Genomic DNA, 15,126 nt, shown 5'->3' on the forward strand with positions numbered 1-15,126 from the left:
ATCACGTCCCTGGACCTGCTTGAGATGCATCTGTGGATGCATGACAAGGTGCGGTTGGCCTTCCTGACTGCATCCCCACGCTGCCTGCCCATATTCATCTTGGCATCAATGATGACTCCAAGATCCTTTTCTGCCTCTATACTGACAAGAAGGGAGTTCCCCAGCCTGTAGGTATTATTCAGCAGAAAGAATAATATTAAGTCTAATATGGATGATGTTAACGGGACTGAAGTTTCCCAAAGCTGCCAAAAGCATTTATAAAAAACAAAACAAAAAACAAAACAAAAAAACAAGCAATAAAACACAAACTACTAACATATCCAGGAGTGTTTTGTAGCAAAAGCCAACCATAACAACCATGTGAGTAATCTTACTAATGAATCAAATTGTTACTATACAATCAATTACTAATACTCATCTCTTAGCTATGATTATATAAAAATGAACGTGTTAAAAGTAAAGCCATGTGTTAAACAAAAAAAGTATTATATGAGATTTCTAATGATTTGGGGGTCCCAGTCCTGCAGGGGCTTCATACTGGCCTGTTTCACTATGACTCTGAGCCAGCACAGAATACCCTCCCCCTGCCTGAGCTAGTGCCTTTATTGGTAACCTCTTACACACAAATACTTGTGAACCACAGTTTTAAACACCCCAGGAACTTTAAAATGTTAGGTTTGCAGGTGCTGAGAAAATCAGAGTCTGTATACAAACATGATAATCTCATTAGCTATTTAAGTAAATACTGAGTAGCACAATGGCTGTAAGTACTATATGGTAAGAATGACTTGCATTCAGTACTATATTAGCAATTTTAAAGACAGAGTAAAGAGCAGAAGCAACTTCCAAATATCCTCTCTAAATGTTTGTACATTATTTCATAAGCATTTTTTCCCTCCCTTAAAAAACACAAGGAGTAGCTTGTAAGCAATGGTGCTAAACCAGATTAAATGAGACAGGAATTTGGCCTAATGCATCCAAGCCATTAGGCTGGCTACAGAGAACATTTCCAATTAAAGAATAGTTAAAATCCATTTTGTACAACATTTTGTGCTTCTAAATCACTGTTAAAGGATTTTTCTGAATTCATGTTATTTCTGTATGTAAAGAAGACTATGAATGGATATACTAATGTGAAGTTGAAATAGATACTCACCTTTTCCATTTACAATGATGTAAACATATATCCTTCACAGGTAAAAAATTAGCAAATGAGTTGTAGGAACCAAATTCTTCAATTAATGTAGCTTGGCCAGAGTTTTACAGACATGATGGTAAACAGAATTTACCCTTCAATTTTAGGTGCTTTATCTGTACCTTTTCTTTTGCAAAGTCCCTTATTTAGGAAACTGATATCCCCACCTATTAAGCAATGTAATTCAGCATATTTCAGTGATTATAAAAATGGAAGGAGAATGAAAAGTAGATATTGGAAAGTAGATGTGAACTATTTAGTAGATAAAGAGGAATGGGATGTGAGCAGTCTTGACTCCTACTCTATTCCCAATGTGAGAGGCAGGGAAGCTGAATTAATGAAGGAAGGAAATTCCCTGCACTTAGGAGTGAGCAATAGCAGATGACGTCCTCGCTGGAGAGGATTCCCACCACAGGTTCCTCCATGTGTAGCATGCAGCTGCATTGTCAACACAGGGATGTGACCAAAAGACATACCATATTTGGCCCCTCCGCTATATTTTTCAGACAGTTCACAAATTCTAAGCCTCAAAACCTGAGACCTTTGATGTCCCATTACTTGTCCCATGCTTAGCTATATTTATTTCTGCTGATTGATAGATCCCTAAATGTATATGGTTATATTCCACTGTTCAGACAAGTTCTATTCTCAGGTACACCGATATATATCAGTGTACCTGAGAAATAAATTCTCTGCAGGTTGAAGGGCAAACAAGTGTAGACAATGAGGCACACTATCCTCGAGGATGTGAACTCTACCAATTCCCACTGAGTTTCTATTGAGTTCAACGGAAATGTTAGGGAATGCGTAACATTCAGGTTCAGGATCTGAGAATTCTGCTGCATGTGAAATCTGACAAGCACTGGGTAGAGTCCTTTTCACTGAAACTTGCCATTATTTAACTTTACATTAAATGATTTAAGAGGCTGGATCTGTGTTCCTTGTATACCAGCTTCCCAAAATAGTTTATGGGAAACTTGGATGTAGAGGAAACAAAGAACTGAGCCCTCAATAAAGAATAAAATTATAGTAAAAAAATGTAAGGATTACTTAGTTGACTCTGAGGACCAGGTGGTTATAATCTCACACATATGCACTTCCTTACCTTGAAGGTGTTAGCCAAAAAAGGATTGCAGAAAACCTGTCCATGAAGAGGTGCTTGGCCATGAATGAGTAGGTCCTTTCCATGCTCATTTCCGGGTGCTTGCAGAACATGGACGTCACGCTTCCAATGGTAGGCAGTTATCTCTGCCACAGGAAAGCCTCTCTCAGCCAGTTCAATGGCAGGTTGAAGAATCTGTCCCATGGAGAGCTGAAGAAGGATTCCAAAATACTTCCAGATCATTGAATTAGCAATTAAAGCTTCCATACAGCAAAAACATGCATGTACAAGCAGTTTCACCCAAAGTAACAAGGCTGTTCACATGTGCAAAGTAAAGTACATGAAACTGAACAATCAAGGAGTTAGCTGGTACAAATATATTAGCATAAGATGCAGCAGACCGCAGTAATATGGCACTTGGCAGGTAAAGTGTTATATTTGTCATACCATACTTCAGTTACCAACATGCACTGAACATCTGTAGCAATGACAATTAAGTAACAGCAAATCACTGTCCTCCTGCTCCCATGCTATTTCTCCACTGAATTTAACATGTGGGCTCAATGTTACTGTGGATAAATAATTTTTATGGATTTCTTTTAGTACAGGAGGTATTCAGACTTCAAAACACTAGTACTTTCCTTTTCCTATCTATTCACAATGAAATAAAAGTTTGTCTAGAACAGCATAGGGTTCAGAGTGCTCCAAAATGCTGGGAAAGCATTTTCCCCTCCCTTGGCCCTGTTGCTAACAAACTTGTTCACCCCAAGTACTGAACCAGCTATAGCTGCATCCCGACTATTCTTCTTTTTCCCTAAAGATGAAAGCATCTGATCTCTAATGCACCTTAAATCCTGCTAGTTCAAGCAGTATAAATATTAGCTACTGCCACTAGCAAAGTCCTCACATTGTATCTCAAATTTTCTTGAAAGCAACGTGGTAGTGTTGAGAGAGAGAGAGAGAAATGGCACAATTATTCAAATGCAGTACAGCAAGCAGCAACATAAAATGGAACTATACTTCCTTTGTAACAGACTTCAGAGTATAAAAATCCCCACCCACCTACACATGCAACGCAAGTTACTTTTGTAACTAAACATTAATGTTTATAAAATAAGGTAAATCATCTATATAAAGGAAAATCATCTATATAAATAAAACATTAAGGTTGAAAAATGTTGCCCTTTAATTTAAAATTAAGAAAAAGTGTGTATTAATCTTTGTTTATAAAGCAAACACTTTGACTTAGCTTCACCTTTTTGCTTCCATAGAGGGAAACAGCATCACACCAGCCAGCTGCTGCACCAGGTACTGTGATATTATGAGCATGTAATAGAGGGAGAGGATTTGTCTCATCAAAACCTTGCTCTTTTAACAGCTCAATGGTCAGTGCCCTTGGAGACCTGCCACTGGAAACCAAAAGCACATATATAACATAACGAGGTATCATGTTTTTAGGTTCTCAGGCATAAGATTGAGAGCACTACTGTAAACAGTGCAGCATAAGCTCCAGCAAGCTTGGCAGCAGCATAAAAATTCAGTTGAATTCTTGTACAGCAGTAACACCATGGAGTGAATAGAGGTGTTCACTATAAGTCAAAACCTGTGGCCCTTTTTTTGTGAAAACAATATGAAAATCCTATCAAATGGCCCTTGGTCTCTTCAACTAGCAGTGTTCATGTCTTGTTCTACAATTCAATGTGGCAAAGCTAAATCGCCAAACCAATGTAAAGATTTTTTATCCTGCCTTCGTGTTTTAAGTTTTGATTCAAGCCATTTCTATTTCCAAGGAATACAAAAATAGTGCATCATCTATATATTCTGAAAAGTTACTGCAATGAATACAAGATTCCAAAGCATTCTTTAATGATTTTTCATCAGAGATCAGAGGACCCTTAGTACAAATGTTAAATAAGACAGTTTTCTGGCACTTTGTAGAAAGGTGAAGAAAACTCATCTCCAGTAGAATAGCCACTGTCCACACCTGTAACCATAACAAACAGAAATGTACAAACACCTGGAAATGATATTCTTTCTATGTTACTTCCATCAGGCTAATAAAGCCAACTGGATGCCTTCACTATAATTTTTTTTATTATTTGTACTGTTACTATGGAAAACAATTTTTTGGCTACAGGAAAAACAAACAACTGAAAAAGAAATGAAATGCAAATGAGCTTCAAACATGAACTATTAACCCTAATGCAACCAATGCTAGAGACTGCCTATCCCTCAGTTCATGTAATTATGAATATAGCTAAAGGGCATTAATCAACTCAGGCTGAACTCATGAAGATGTTATGAATATAGCCAAACTCTAGATCACTGGGGGCAATTCTGTATGCCTTTCATTGCCAAACCCTTATTGAAATCATTTATCTAATTCTTGCCCCAGTTATACCTAAGCAATTTAATTAGAAAGCCCAGTGACTTGAATTACAGTCTTATCTAAGGAAGGAGGCAATCTTGCAGCTCCATGGTGACTTGTCTAAACTAGCTGATCCAAAGAAATGGCAGCCTGGGTCCTAGTTCCATGGAATAGTTGGGTACTATCTGTTCCCACTTCCACACAAGGTTCTAAGGCTTAATCCCACCATCTCAGAAATTAATAACAGTTTAAAATAAGTATTTAAAACACAGCAGCATGAGGCCCTGACTCTGAAATGAAGAGGAGCTCCCACGCCATCTAGGCTAAGTACAGACATTCAAAAAACCTGAGCCTGAAATTTGATTCAATCTTTGCAGGTTAGACTAGAGCGAGCCCTCCCTTCCCTTCACGCTGGAAGGAACCTGAATTTTGGGGATGGGGGTGGCCAGGCCCTGACAGGCTAAGTACAACTGGGGAGGGGTTTAAACCCCCACCCTGGTTTGCAGGGACCCCAGCTGGGGTCTACCTAACTTTCCCCCCCTGCTCGTGGCTCAGTAAGGCCCAGAAACCCCTTCCAGCCAAGGGGTGATCCTGCTATGCCTTCCCAGCCACCAGGGCTGGGGTTTGTGAGGCAACCAAGAAGAAAAGGCCAGATTGTGGGGAGGAAGGGGAGCGAAATGGCCCCAAGCCTAGGTGGGGACACGCACAGAGGGGTTGTGGTGGTGGTGGTGGCTCCATCTGGACATGAGCCCCACTGAGCAGAGGGACACAGGCTGGGGCCAGGCAGGAAAGGGGCTTGAGTGTCAGTGCTAGCCTGGGGCAGAGTTGAGTGAGTCGAGCATGCAGCTAGGGAAGCAGCTCCTGCTCAGCGGCCCCTTCTACCCTCTGAAGAGCAATGTCCAAGCTGGCCCTGGCTCCCGCCATGGTACGTATGGTGCAGGCTCACTCCCTCAGCCCCAAGCACTATTACCTGCATCTCCCAGGCTGCTGGACACCAAGCTGGGCACGCACTGTTGAGTCTTCTCCTACGTGGCAGCAGCAGTGGCAGCCCCATGTACCAGGCACAGGGCTTTACCCCTACAGCTTCCCCACCGCCACTGTCACCATCAGGGGGGCCACCCTGGCCATGCTGGTAGGCACTGCGCCTGCACCACCAGACTGAGGTCAACCACCAACTGGACAGATAGCAATGGTGGGGAACCTATAGGGTTAGCGCCCCACACCTGGTACACACCTTGCTGCACCTATGGTATCCCCACTGCTGCTGTCTGGTTGCCTGGTGGCTGACGACAGTTCGACAGCATGGGCAGCACCTACCAGTATGACCAGGGTGGGCCTCCCTGATGGTGGTGGTGGCGGTAGAGGGGAAACCATATGGGTAGAGCACTGCACCAGGTGCCTGATACACAAGGCCACGCTGCGCCACCGCCGGGTAGGGGAAGTCAGCAGTGCACGACCAGCTCAGGGCAGGTACCAGTGCTTAGACCTAAGGGGGTGAATCCATACAGCGTGTGCTGCTGCAAGGACCGGAGCTGGCCTGGGCACCACTCTCCAGTGGGTAGAAGGGGCCACCAGGCAGAAGCCACTTCCCCAGCTGCATGCTCAGGTCCGCTCTGCCCGCTAGCACTGACACACTCAAGCTCCTTCCCCACCTTCACCCCCAGCCTGGGTCCCTCTGCTCAACAGGGCTCACATCCAGGAATGAGCTGCTGCCTCCATGATACCTGTGTGTGTGTCCCCACCTGGGTTTGAGACTGTTTCGCTCCCCTCCCTGCCCCCCAATCTGCTCTTTGCTCCTGAGCTGCCTCCCTGGCAGCTGGGAAGGTGCAGTGAAATTGCCCCCTGGCTGGGAGGGTCCTGGGCCATGCTGAACCAGGAGCAAGGGGGAAAGTCAGGCAGATCCTGGCTGGGGTCTGTGCTGGTAGAATAGGGGAGGGAGGGGGAAATTAAACCTTCCTCCATCCACCATTCACTTGAGGCTGCTGCCGGGGCTGGCCATGCCCCCCGCCGCTCCAGCAGCAAGATGGGAGGGAAATTTGACAGGGGCTGCTCCACCCCATTCAGGCAGACCCTGGCTGGGGTCCCCCAGGAGAGACGGGTGGGAGAGGAGAGTAAGTCCCCTCCCTGCCCCCCCTTTGCGTCAGGGTGCCATGCTGGGCCGGCATCTGGCCACATCCCTGCCCCTGCTCTGGCTACAGAGTGGAGGGGTGGGGCCAGCCCTGCTCTCTGGAACAGACAGCACAGCCCAGCACAGCACAGCCCAGCCCAGCCAAGGACTGAAAGGCATGTTGGGATGCTGGGGGACTCTAGTTTAACTTAAACCAGGAAGGGGTCTGGGACAGAAGTTCCATAAACTGGTTTGACCTCAATCAGTTAAGTCTGATACTTCATTCAACCAAGTTTATCTTAACCAGTTTTGGCCATTTTGAAACTAGTTTATGTATACTGAACTTCTGTTCTGTTACAGTTTTAACCAGTTTCTGATCACTTAAACCCATTTGTGTGTAACTTCTGTCCCTATTCCTGGTCCCATACAGATGAATAACTGGTTGTTGTACCAGAGGGTTTGCCCAGTCTCATGAAATACAGTTGCAAAAGCCACAGTCACGCCAATGCTGGCAGGATTTTTAAAACTGCTTCCTGTGACTTTTAGTGATTCTACTAGCAAATTTACTATAATTGTTTTTTCTCAATCCAGCAGTCTTCTTAAACATAATCACATTTGGGATTTGCCTAACCCACCATTTCCGAGTCCCAGATTTGGGACAAGAACTGGCCTCAGTTCAGTCTCATTCTTTGAAAAGCATGCGCTGATCAGCAAGACTTTATCCGGATGCTTCTTAATAAGAAAAAAAAGTCATATTGGGCCAGACGAATGGTCTATCTAGCCCATTAGCCTGTCTCTGACAGTGGCAGAAATGGATGTTATGCAGGGAGAGCACTGAACCAGACATTTCTAGAATTTATTTAAAGATTAACATCTCCTGACAATGCTGCCTTGTGGGTTTTTTCTTCAAGCCATAGACTCCTGCTTTTTTCCCCACCACATATCTAAACAAACTCCATATAGAGGGATTCAAAAGCAGAAATGAAGGTTAAAGAACAAAAATAGAATAACTTCATTTAAATTAGTAAAATTATTCCAGGTTTACACTTTATATAACTTAGCTAAAGATCTGTTTATTTAGAGGTAGACATAGATTAATGGTCAACTCTGGTCCCAGGAGGCCTACTTAACTATACTATACTCTAATAAATTATAGCAACTCTCAGTCCTTATCTTACCAACTTACCTTCCATTGAGACCATGCACCTGCTTTGTATTTGCATCATAGTACAGACAGAAGCAATCCCCACCTATGCCAGTGCTGGCAGGCTCTGTGACGTTTAAGGCAGCAGCTACAGCCACGGAAGCATCTACAGCATTGCCACCCTTCTTTAAAATGTCTGAAATAGAGAAGCTTATATCCAATAGCAGTCAAGAGAATTTCCTAGTAGTAAAACATAGCCACACTCAGTCTCACAAACACCAGCCTGGCCATCATGAGATCAAACATTGCAAGGGCAAGGAGAGTACGTATTTTCACCTGTAAGAGACAAATACCTAACTCCTCAGAGATCAAAACTGTGAAAACCATTCATTTAAAAGACATTTTGCTCTTTAGAAAGGCGGAAACAACAGAAAACAGTGTCCAAAGCAAAACAAGTGCGAGAATCCTCATATGTAGAGGAGTGGGGGGAAGGGGGATGGAGAGAAAAATTGAGAAAGATTTAAGGACAATCCATCAGAAACAGGACAGTGCATGTGATGAAGGGCTGAAGGTGAATGGGAATTGTTTTGCTACTAACTTCAATGGGACAGGATTTTGCCCAAGAAAAAACAGAACACAGAACAGCTGCTTGTTTCTCATTCTTCCAGGACTTTGCAGGAGTTTTTATGTATGGCAGTTCATCACTAGAAGAAATTCATAGATTCATAGATGTAGGGTCAGAAAGGACCTTGCAGATCTTCTAGTCCAACCAACTGCCCTGGGCAGGACAGAAAACTGGGCTCAAATGACCCCAGCTAGGTAATCATCAAGCTTCCTCTTAAAGACCCCCAAGGTAGGAGCCAGCACCATTTCCCTTGGAAGTTGGTTCCAGATCCTGGCCACCCTGACTGTGAACTAGTGCCTTCTAATGTCTACTCTAAACCTACTCTCTAACAATTTATGGCCATTATTCCTTGTTACTCTGGGAGGCGCTTGGTGGAACAAGGTCTCTCCCATTCCCCGCTGGTCCTCCCTAGTATAGATGGCCACCAGGTTCCCTCTCAGCCTTCTCCTCTGAAGGCTGAACAGGTTCAGGTCCCATAGCCTCTCCTCGTAGGGTCTGCCCTGCTGTCCCCAGATCATGCGAGTGGCCCTCCTCTGGACCCTCTCAATGCTGTCCACATCCCTTCTGAAGTGCGGCACCCAAAACAGGATGCAGTACTCCAAATGTGGCCTGACCAGTGTCACATAGAGGGGGAGGATCACCTCCTTGGCTCTGCTTGTGATGTATCTGTGGATGCACAAGGTAGTTAGCTCTACTGACCGTGTCCTCGCATTGGCTGCCCATGTTCATCTTGGAATCGATACTGACTCCAAGATCTCTTTCTCCCACCATGCTTTCGAGAAGAGAGTTCCCCAGCCTATAGATATGCTGCTGTCTCTTATTGCCCAAGTGCAGCACCCAGCACTTGTCAGTATTGAATCCCATCCTATTCTCATTTGCCCACCCCTGTAACCTGTCCAGGTCCAGCTGTATCCTGTCCCTCTTTTCTGGCGTGCCCACCTCACCCCAAATCTTGGCATTGTCTGCAAATTTAAACAGGGTGCTTTTTGCCCCCTCATCCAAGTCACTAATAAAGAAATTGAACAGTGTAGGCCCAAACTGAGCCCTGGGGGGCTCCACTGCTCACATCTCTCCAGGTCGAATATAACCCATCCACCACCACTATCTGGGTGCGGCCCCTCAGTCAATTTGTTATCCATCTGACTATAGTCATCAATGCCACAGTTGCCTAGCTTTTTAATGATAATGGGGTGGGAGACAGTGTTAAAGGCCTTCCTGAAGTCCAGAAAGACTACCTCCACTGCAGCACCTGGGTCCAATGATTTTGTGACACGATCATAGAAAGCAATCAGGTTTGTCTAACAGGACCTGCCCTTAATGAAACCACGCTGGCCGCCCCTGGGCATCATCCCCACCGCTGGCCCTTAACAGATGTGCTCCCTGATAATCTTCTCAAACAGCTTCCCCAGGATCAAAGTAAAACTAACGGGCCTATAGTTGCCCGGGTCCTCCCTCCTCCCGTTTTTGAAGATGGGGATCACATTGGCCCTCGTCCAGTCATCCGGCACCTGGTCAGAGCACCATGAGTGCTCATAAAGCCGTGCCAGGGGCCCCGTGATAACCGCTGCCAATTCCCTCAACACCCTAGGGTGGAGACCATCTGGACCTGCCAATTTGAACATGTCCAGCCCCTCCAGTTTTCTAACTCGGTCATCCCTGACCCCAGGCCTGGCGGAGTCTCTCCTGAGTCCATCCCAAATCTCGGTGGGGAAGTCCTGGTCCCTGCACAAAAAAACAGAGGCAAAGAATTTGTTAAAAAGATCCGTTTTTTCCTCTGGTGCAACCACCAGATTGCCTAGCGTATCCTGCAGCGTCCCCACATTACTCGGTGCCTTCTTCATACTCCCTAAGTATTTAAAAAAGGACTTTTTGTTATCCTTGATGCTAGCCCTAGTTCTGTATCTGCCTTAGCTTTCCTAACAGCCCCCCTACAGACCCAAGGGATAGAGGTATAACTCCTCTATGGTGATAGCCCCTCCCTTCCACTGGGCATACACCTCCTTTTTGGCAATCAGGCATTCCCAAATGCCCTTGGGTAAGCCAGGGGGGCTTTTGAGCACTCTTGCCCCCTTTGATTCTCGTTGGGACTGTCACCCCTTGGGCTCTGAGTATCGTCTCCTTAAGGAACGACCACTCATCTCAGGCACCCAGTTCCCCTACTCTCCAGGACCCCAGTGCCTCTCCTACCAATTTCCTCAACTCATTGAAGTTGGCCCTCTTGAAGTCAAGGGCTACTGCCTTGCTGTAGGCCCTTGACACCCTGTGCTGGATGGTGAATTCCAGCAGGCGATGATCACTGTCGCCCAGGTGGTTCTTTGTGGGCCCCCTTCTACCTTTTCTGAATCAGCAAGGTAAGGGCACTGAAGACCAGCAGAAAAATGTCTGTGAACAGACACATTCTATGGCATGGCATAATGTATTGCTACAAAACTACTAATGTTTATAGTATTACAATGAATGTTATAAAGACATATGTTTGCAGTTAAAATGATCAGCTTGAGAAGGGCTAGAAAATTCACACACACACACAAAAAAAAAAATCACTGAAGTTTCACCCAAGGGATACAAGGAACTTAACTGTTCTCCTCATTTATCATCTATCTAGTTAAAAAAAAAAAAAAAGTAAGCCAGCTTCACATACAGGTTTCCCATGCTTAACAGGAAATAAGAACATTTTGTTTTCTGACCTTGCAATATCTGTCTAATTTTACCACATCAAATAAGATGAGAAAGATTATATTACATCAGACAAGAGAGCTGTTAAAATGATAGCTGCAGCTAGATGGTGTTATTAGTGGTGAAGCCTATGAGCAACTTTGTCACCAGCTATCCATAAAGAGCCAGAAAATTATCCTAACTGTTCTCACCCACCCACCCACACACACACACACACACAGATATCTGACAAAAACGCTGTAATAAACTTTAAGTCTTAGAAAGTGTACTTATTACACATATACACAAATGAGTTGCCTCTAAATGTAACCCTCTTCTCTCCCCCCACCATCTTCCCCTAACTGAAATATAAGCCAATAAAAAAGTTATTTGTCTTCAGCATAATCTATGAAAGTCAAGAAAAAACGTTGTTTGTCTTCAAATAGCACCTAGAGATTGTAATGAGAAGTGAGGCTGCTTTACTTCAGGTGTGGTACACCTAGAATAGAAAAATAGTTGCTGCCGCGAAAGCTTATAATGTAAGCAACATTAGAGGAAACAAATGTGTTAGTTTATGTAATCACTATGAGCAGAACATTTAATTTTAAAATATACTATGCATATGTATAGCCTATGTAAAGTGAATAATCTAATTTATTTTTTCTTTGTAAATATCAGCCTTTCCTGATGGCCACCTGCTTAACTTCAATCAGTTGACAGTTTCCTACAAACCTCAAAGTAGAAATACATTTCAAAATATTTAATTTTACTTAGCAACTCTAAGGAAAGTGTCCCACATGTACACGGCACCATAGAAAAAAGAATAAAGAAGTTTGTAAGAAAAACTGACCAATGGAAAAAGTGATACAATATAAGAACCACAAGAGGGTAAGTAGGTACAGACTACATTCTAAACAGCCACAAAGGGTCAGGAAGGCTCTTTCTTAAAACTGAACTAGTATTTGGAGTGTGAAAATGGAAAATGAAGTCTTTTTATTTCTCAGGTTAATATGTATTCAAGCAAGTAACGCACAGACTGTCAGACACCAGTGATGGGTATAAAATGAGAACCCGTGTAAACGGAAATAGGCTATCAGAGTTCACCTTCCCCATCTGCTTCCATGTCACAGCAGGGAGATGGAGTAACCATCTTCTCTCTAGGGTTAAGAGCTATTTACTGGTCGAGACCAAACTTATACTAGTTCAGCCCCTGGCCAAGTTCTTAGAGGTAACACATTTCTCTGATGGTATTTTTTAATAGAAATCAAATTAAGGGAGAAGCTGAGTCAAGACCTGACCTAGGTCACTTACAGAATTTGTTTTTTCTAGACAGAGAAAAATTAAGTCTAGCTTGATGATCTCCATAGAAAAGCAGATGCCCCACCTAAAGAGTTCCCTCAGATCACCTCTTTTTTTGAATATAGGTAATACCTACTTTCTTTTATATCTACTTTTTTTTCCCTGGACTCATGATGGTATTAATGAGTAACTGTTAAAATAACGTTTGTGTGAAACTACATCTGTCATAGACCCTTATCTGAATAGTAAATGTCAAGAACAGAACAAAGGTTACACAAGATACAGGGAACGTCATGCATGTTACCAGGTTTTGTCACAGAAGACATCTAGGTTAACCATCGACTTGGTATTGTCCTCTGGAGACAGCAAAATTGTGAGGGGGAAGTCAACAGTCTCTAGCTTTCTCCTAGAGAAAATTTCTATGCCCTTTTATTTCTCAGTTTCATCACAGCACTCTCCCATTTTGTCACATAAGAAGCTCAACTCACACAATTACCTGCTTTCCACTGGCATTCCCTAGTAACATGCACAAAACGTATCCTCCATTATGGCTTCAACTTCTACAGTACACAGAGCCACTTTTGACATGACTTTCTTCTTCAGCCTTCCCTATATCCCTCCTCTGTGAAACATTCAGGACTGGATCCTGAGCCTGATTCACAAGGGTAGAAAAATGGATCCTATTTCTAGGCACTTTTACATAGTTACTGCATTACATTTGAATACCTAATGGACCACCTTCTCTACTGACATGTTCCTTCTCTAAGTGGGGTAGCAGGAAGGAAGTATACTTTTAGTTCAGCCTTTTCCTTCTTTCCAATAAAAGCAGTCACCTCTAGTTTCTTACACAAACACTCTCTTTTAAATCCTAAGTGGAAATGGCACAAGCAGGAAAACACATTTTTGCTCTAAGTACCTATTAAGAATAACCAGGGACATGCTTATGCAGAGACTTTCTTGTGTCCTTTTTATTTTCTGAATGTTAGGCACTTAAACAAGTGTTTTAAATAGAAGAGGCTTGAATGGGCTGGGTTCTGTTGTAATGGAACATTGGGTCTAGTCCTCCTACTCCCACTAAATCTATACCAAAACTCTCACCAGCTTCAAGGGGAGCAAGATCATTCAACAAGAGAAAGATCAGGACTTCTGGCAACCTGAAACCTCTTGCAAAATACTCCAGTCCTAAAACTGCACATGCAATAACTACAGAAAGTACAAGCTTGGATTGTCACATGGCTCAACCATACAGAGGTCCAGCAGAAACCAAGAGTAACAAATACAAAGAGTGACAAATACACAGCACTTCTGATGTTGAAAACTGCTTAAGTACTACACTCATAGTCACAATTTAAAACATGTGGATTTTGATAACTAATAAAGATACCATTGTCTACAGCTCTTAAGATATCACATGTACTGTTTCATAACTATATTTAAGTAAGAGAGTGAGAACAAAATTACCAAGACCGATATTTGTTGCAAGCGTCTGATTTGATGCAACACAACCACCAGTACAAACCACTGGGGATCTCCGAGAACAGAATTTAAGCTGGGACATCTTTTCCAAGCCAAGGCACCTACGTTGCAAGAAACCTGAAAAAAAAGACATATGAAAGACTGCATGAAACCACCTCTATTCAGTCTTTAGCCCTCAGGGCACCTGTATTAGGAGCATAATCTCAGTACCTCATTCTCACCTGCTCCAATTTACAGACTGTAACAGTAACTTGCCTAATGCATTTCCTTAGCTCTGCACAGCCGCATCCAGGGCACTGCAATGAAGACTGAATGAATGAGATCATATAAAATTAATTCTGTGTATGTCACCTCCTTTTTTCTTTGAGACGCATCTGTAAACAGCTTGCAATTTTCTCAGAATGGCTTTATTATAGTCTCTTTCTAGCAAATACTTAAGCGGCAAACTGCCCTTGCGTAACTCCAAGCTGGTTTCCAGCTGCAGAGCTGCTTTGGCTAGACATGCACCTGGTCAAGTTCTTGTCACCAAGTCGATTTAACCCTTTTAAAAAGTCTTCAAGAGTCCAGACTAATTGAGCTCAAGTCAGTGAATTCATTCAAGTTGTAATCAATTGGCAAAGCAGAGGCAGGCCTTCCCATTCCCCAAGGAAAGAGATGGCAGCTGCAGTGAAGCAGGGGCAGTACCAGGGTTTTAAATACCCCTTTCTTTACAGGCATTTTGTTTTACAGCAGATTGACCCAGGATGCTCCAGACCTCGATCAAGGTCCTGAGGAAGTTTCTTATCTGGCTTTGAGCAAATCAAGCTGAAAACGCAACAGAATCAAAGGCCTCTGCCAAGTAGGGCCCTGGGCTGGACACCGCCACAGCCATCCTATCCAGGCCCTCCTGGGTGCAGGTTTTGGCACCAAGCAGCGCTAGTTCTTGGTACCACCTTAGCATCTGCGCCGAGCACCCCGGGGCGGGGCAGGGCGAGCAGCTGCCTGGGGCCGCCCAGCTCCGAGCTGCCCCCGGGGCTGCGGGACAGACAGTCTGGGCGCGTGTAATCGTTCGCCAGCAGCGCCGGTGCGACTGTCTCGAAGGCAGCCCGGGCGGCCGGGCCTCAGCGTGGGGCACGTGACGGCAGAGCCGGCGGGGGCCTGGCTCGCTGCGCGCAC

At 44.0% G+C, this 15,126-nt stretch overlaps 1 protein-coding gene across 4 annotated transcripts in view; it reads right to left on the reverse strand.

Annotated features, from left to right (window-relative positions):
• The window catches only part of LOC109287870 (putative gamma-glutamyltransferase YwrD), a 60,246-nt gene extending 45,408 nt beyond the window's left edge, over positions 1-14,838 (reverse strand). For 2 of the 4 annotated variants that reach the window (XM_019503123.1, XM_019503121.1), the window contains exons 1-5: positions 14,193-14,283; positions 13,957-14,088; positions 7,959-8,112; positions 3,553-3,706; positions 2,301-2,507 (exon numbers count right to left, since the gene is read on the reverse strand). In XM_019503123.1, coding sequence (XP_019358668.1) covers positions 2,301-2,507; positions 3,553-3,706; positions 7,959-8,112; positions 13,957-14,053 — 612 coding nt within the window. In that variant the 5' untranslated portion in view covers positions 14,054-14,088; positions 14,193-14,283. Of the gene's footprint in view, positions 1-2,300; positions 2,508-3,552; positions 3,707-7,958; positions 8,113-12,799; positions 12,920-13,956; positions 14,089-14,192 lie in introns of those variants that run through there. The other 2 variants (XM_019503122.1, XM_019503124.1) reach the window with 2 other exon arrangements.
• Positions 14,839-15,126: the final 288 nt, after the last annotated feature.

The sequence above is a fragment of the Gavialis gangeticus genome, unplaced genomic scaffold, assembly GCF_001723915.1.
Source record: "Gavialis gangeticus isolate Ggan-Ray unplaced genomic scaffold, GavGan_comp1, whole genome shotgun sequence".
NCBI classification, from domain to species: Eukaryota; Metazoa; Chordata; order Crocodylia; family Gavialidae; genus Gavialis; species Gavialis gangeticus.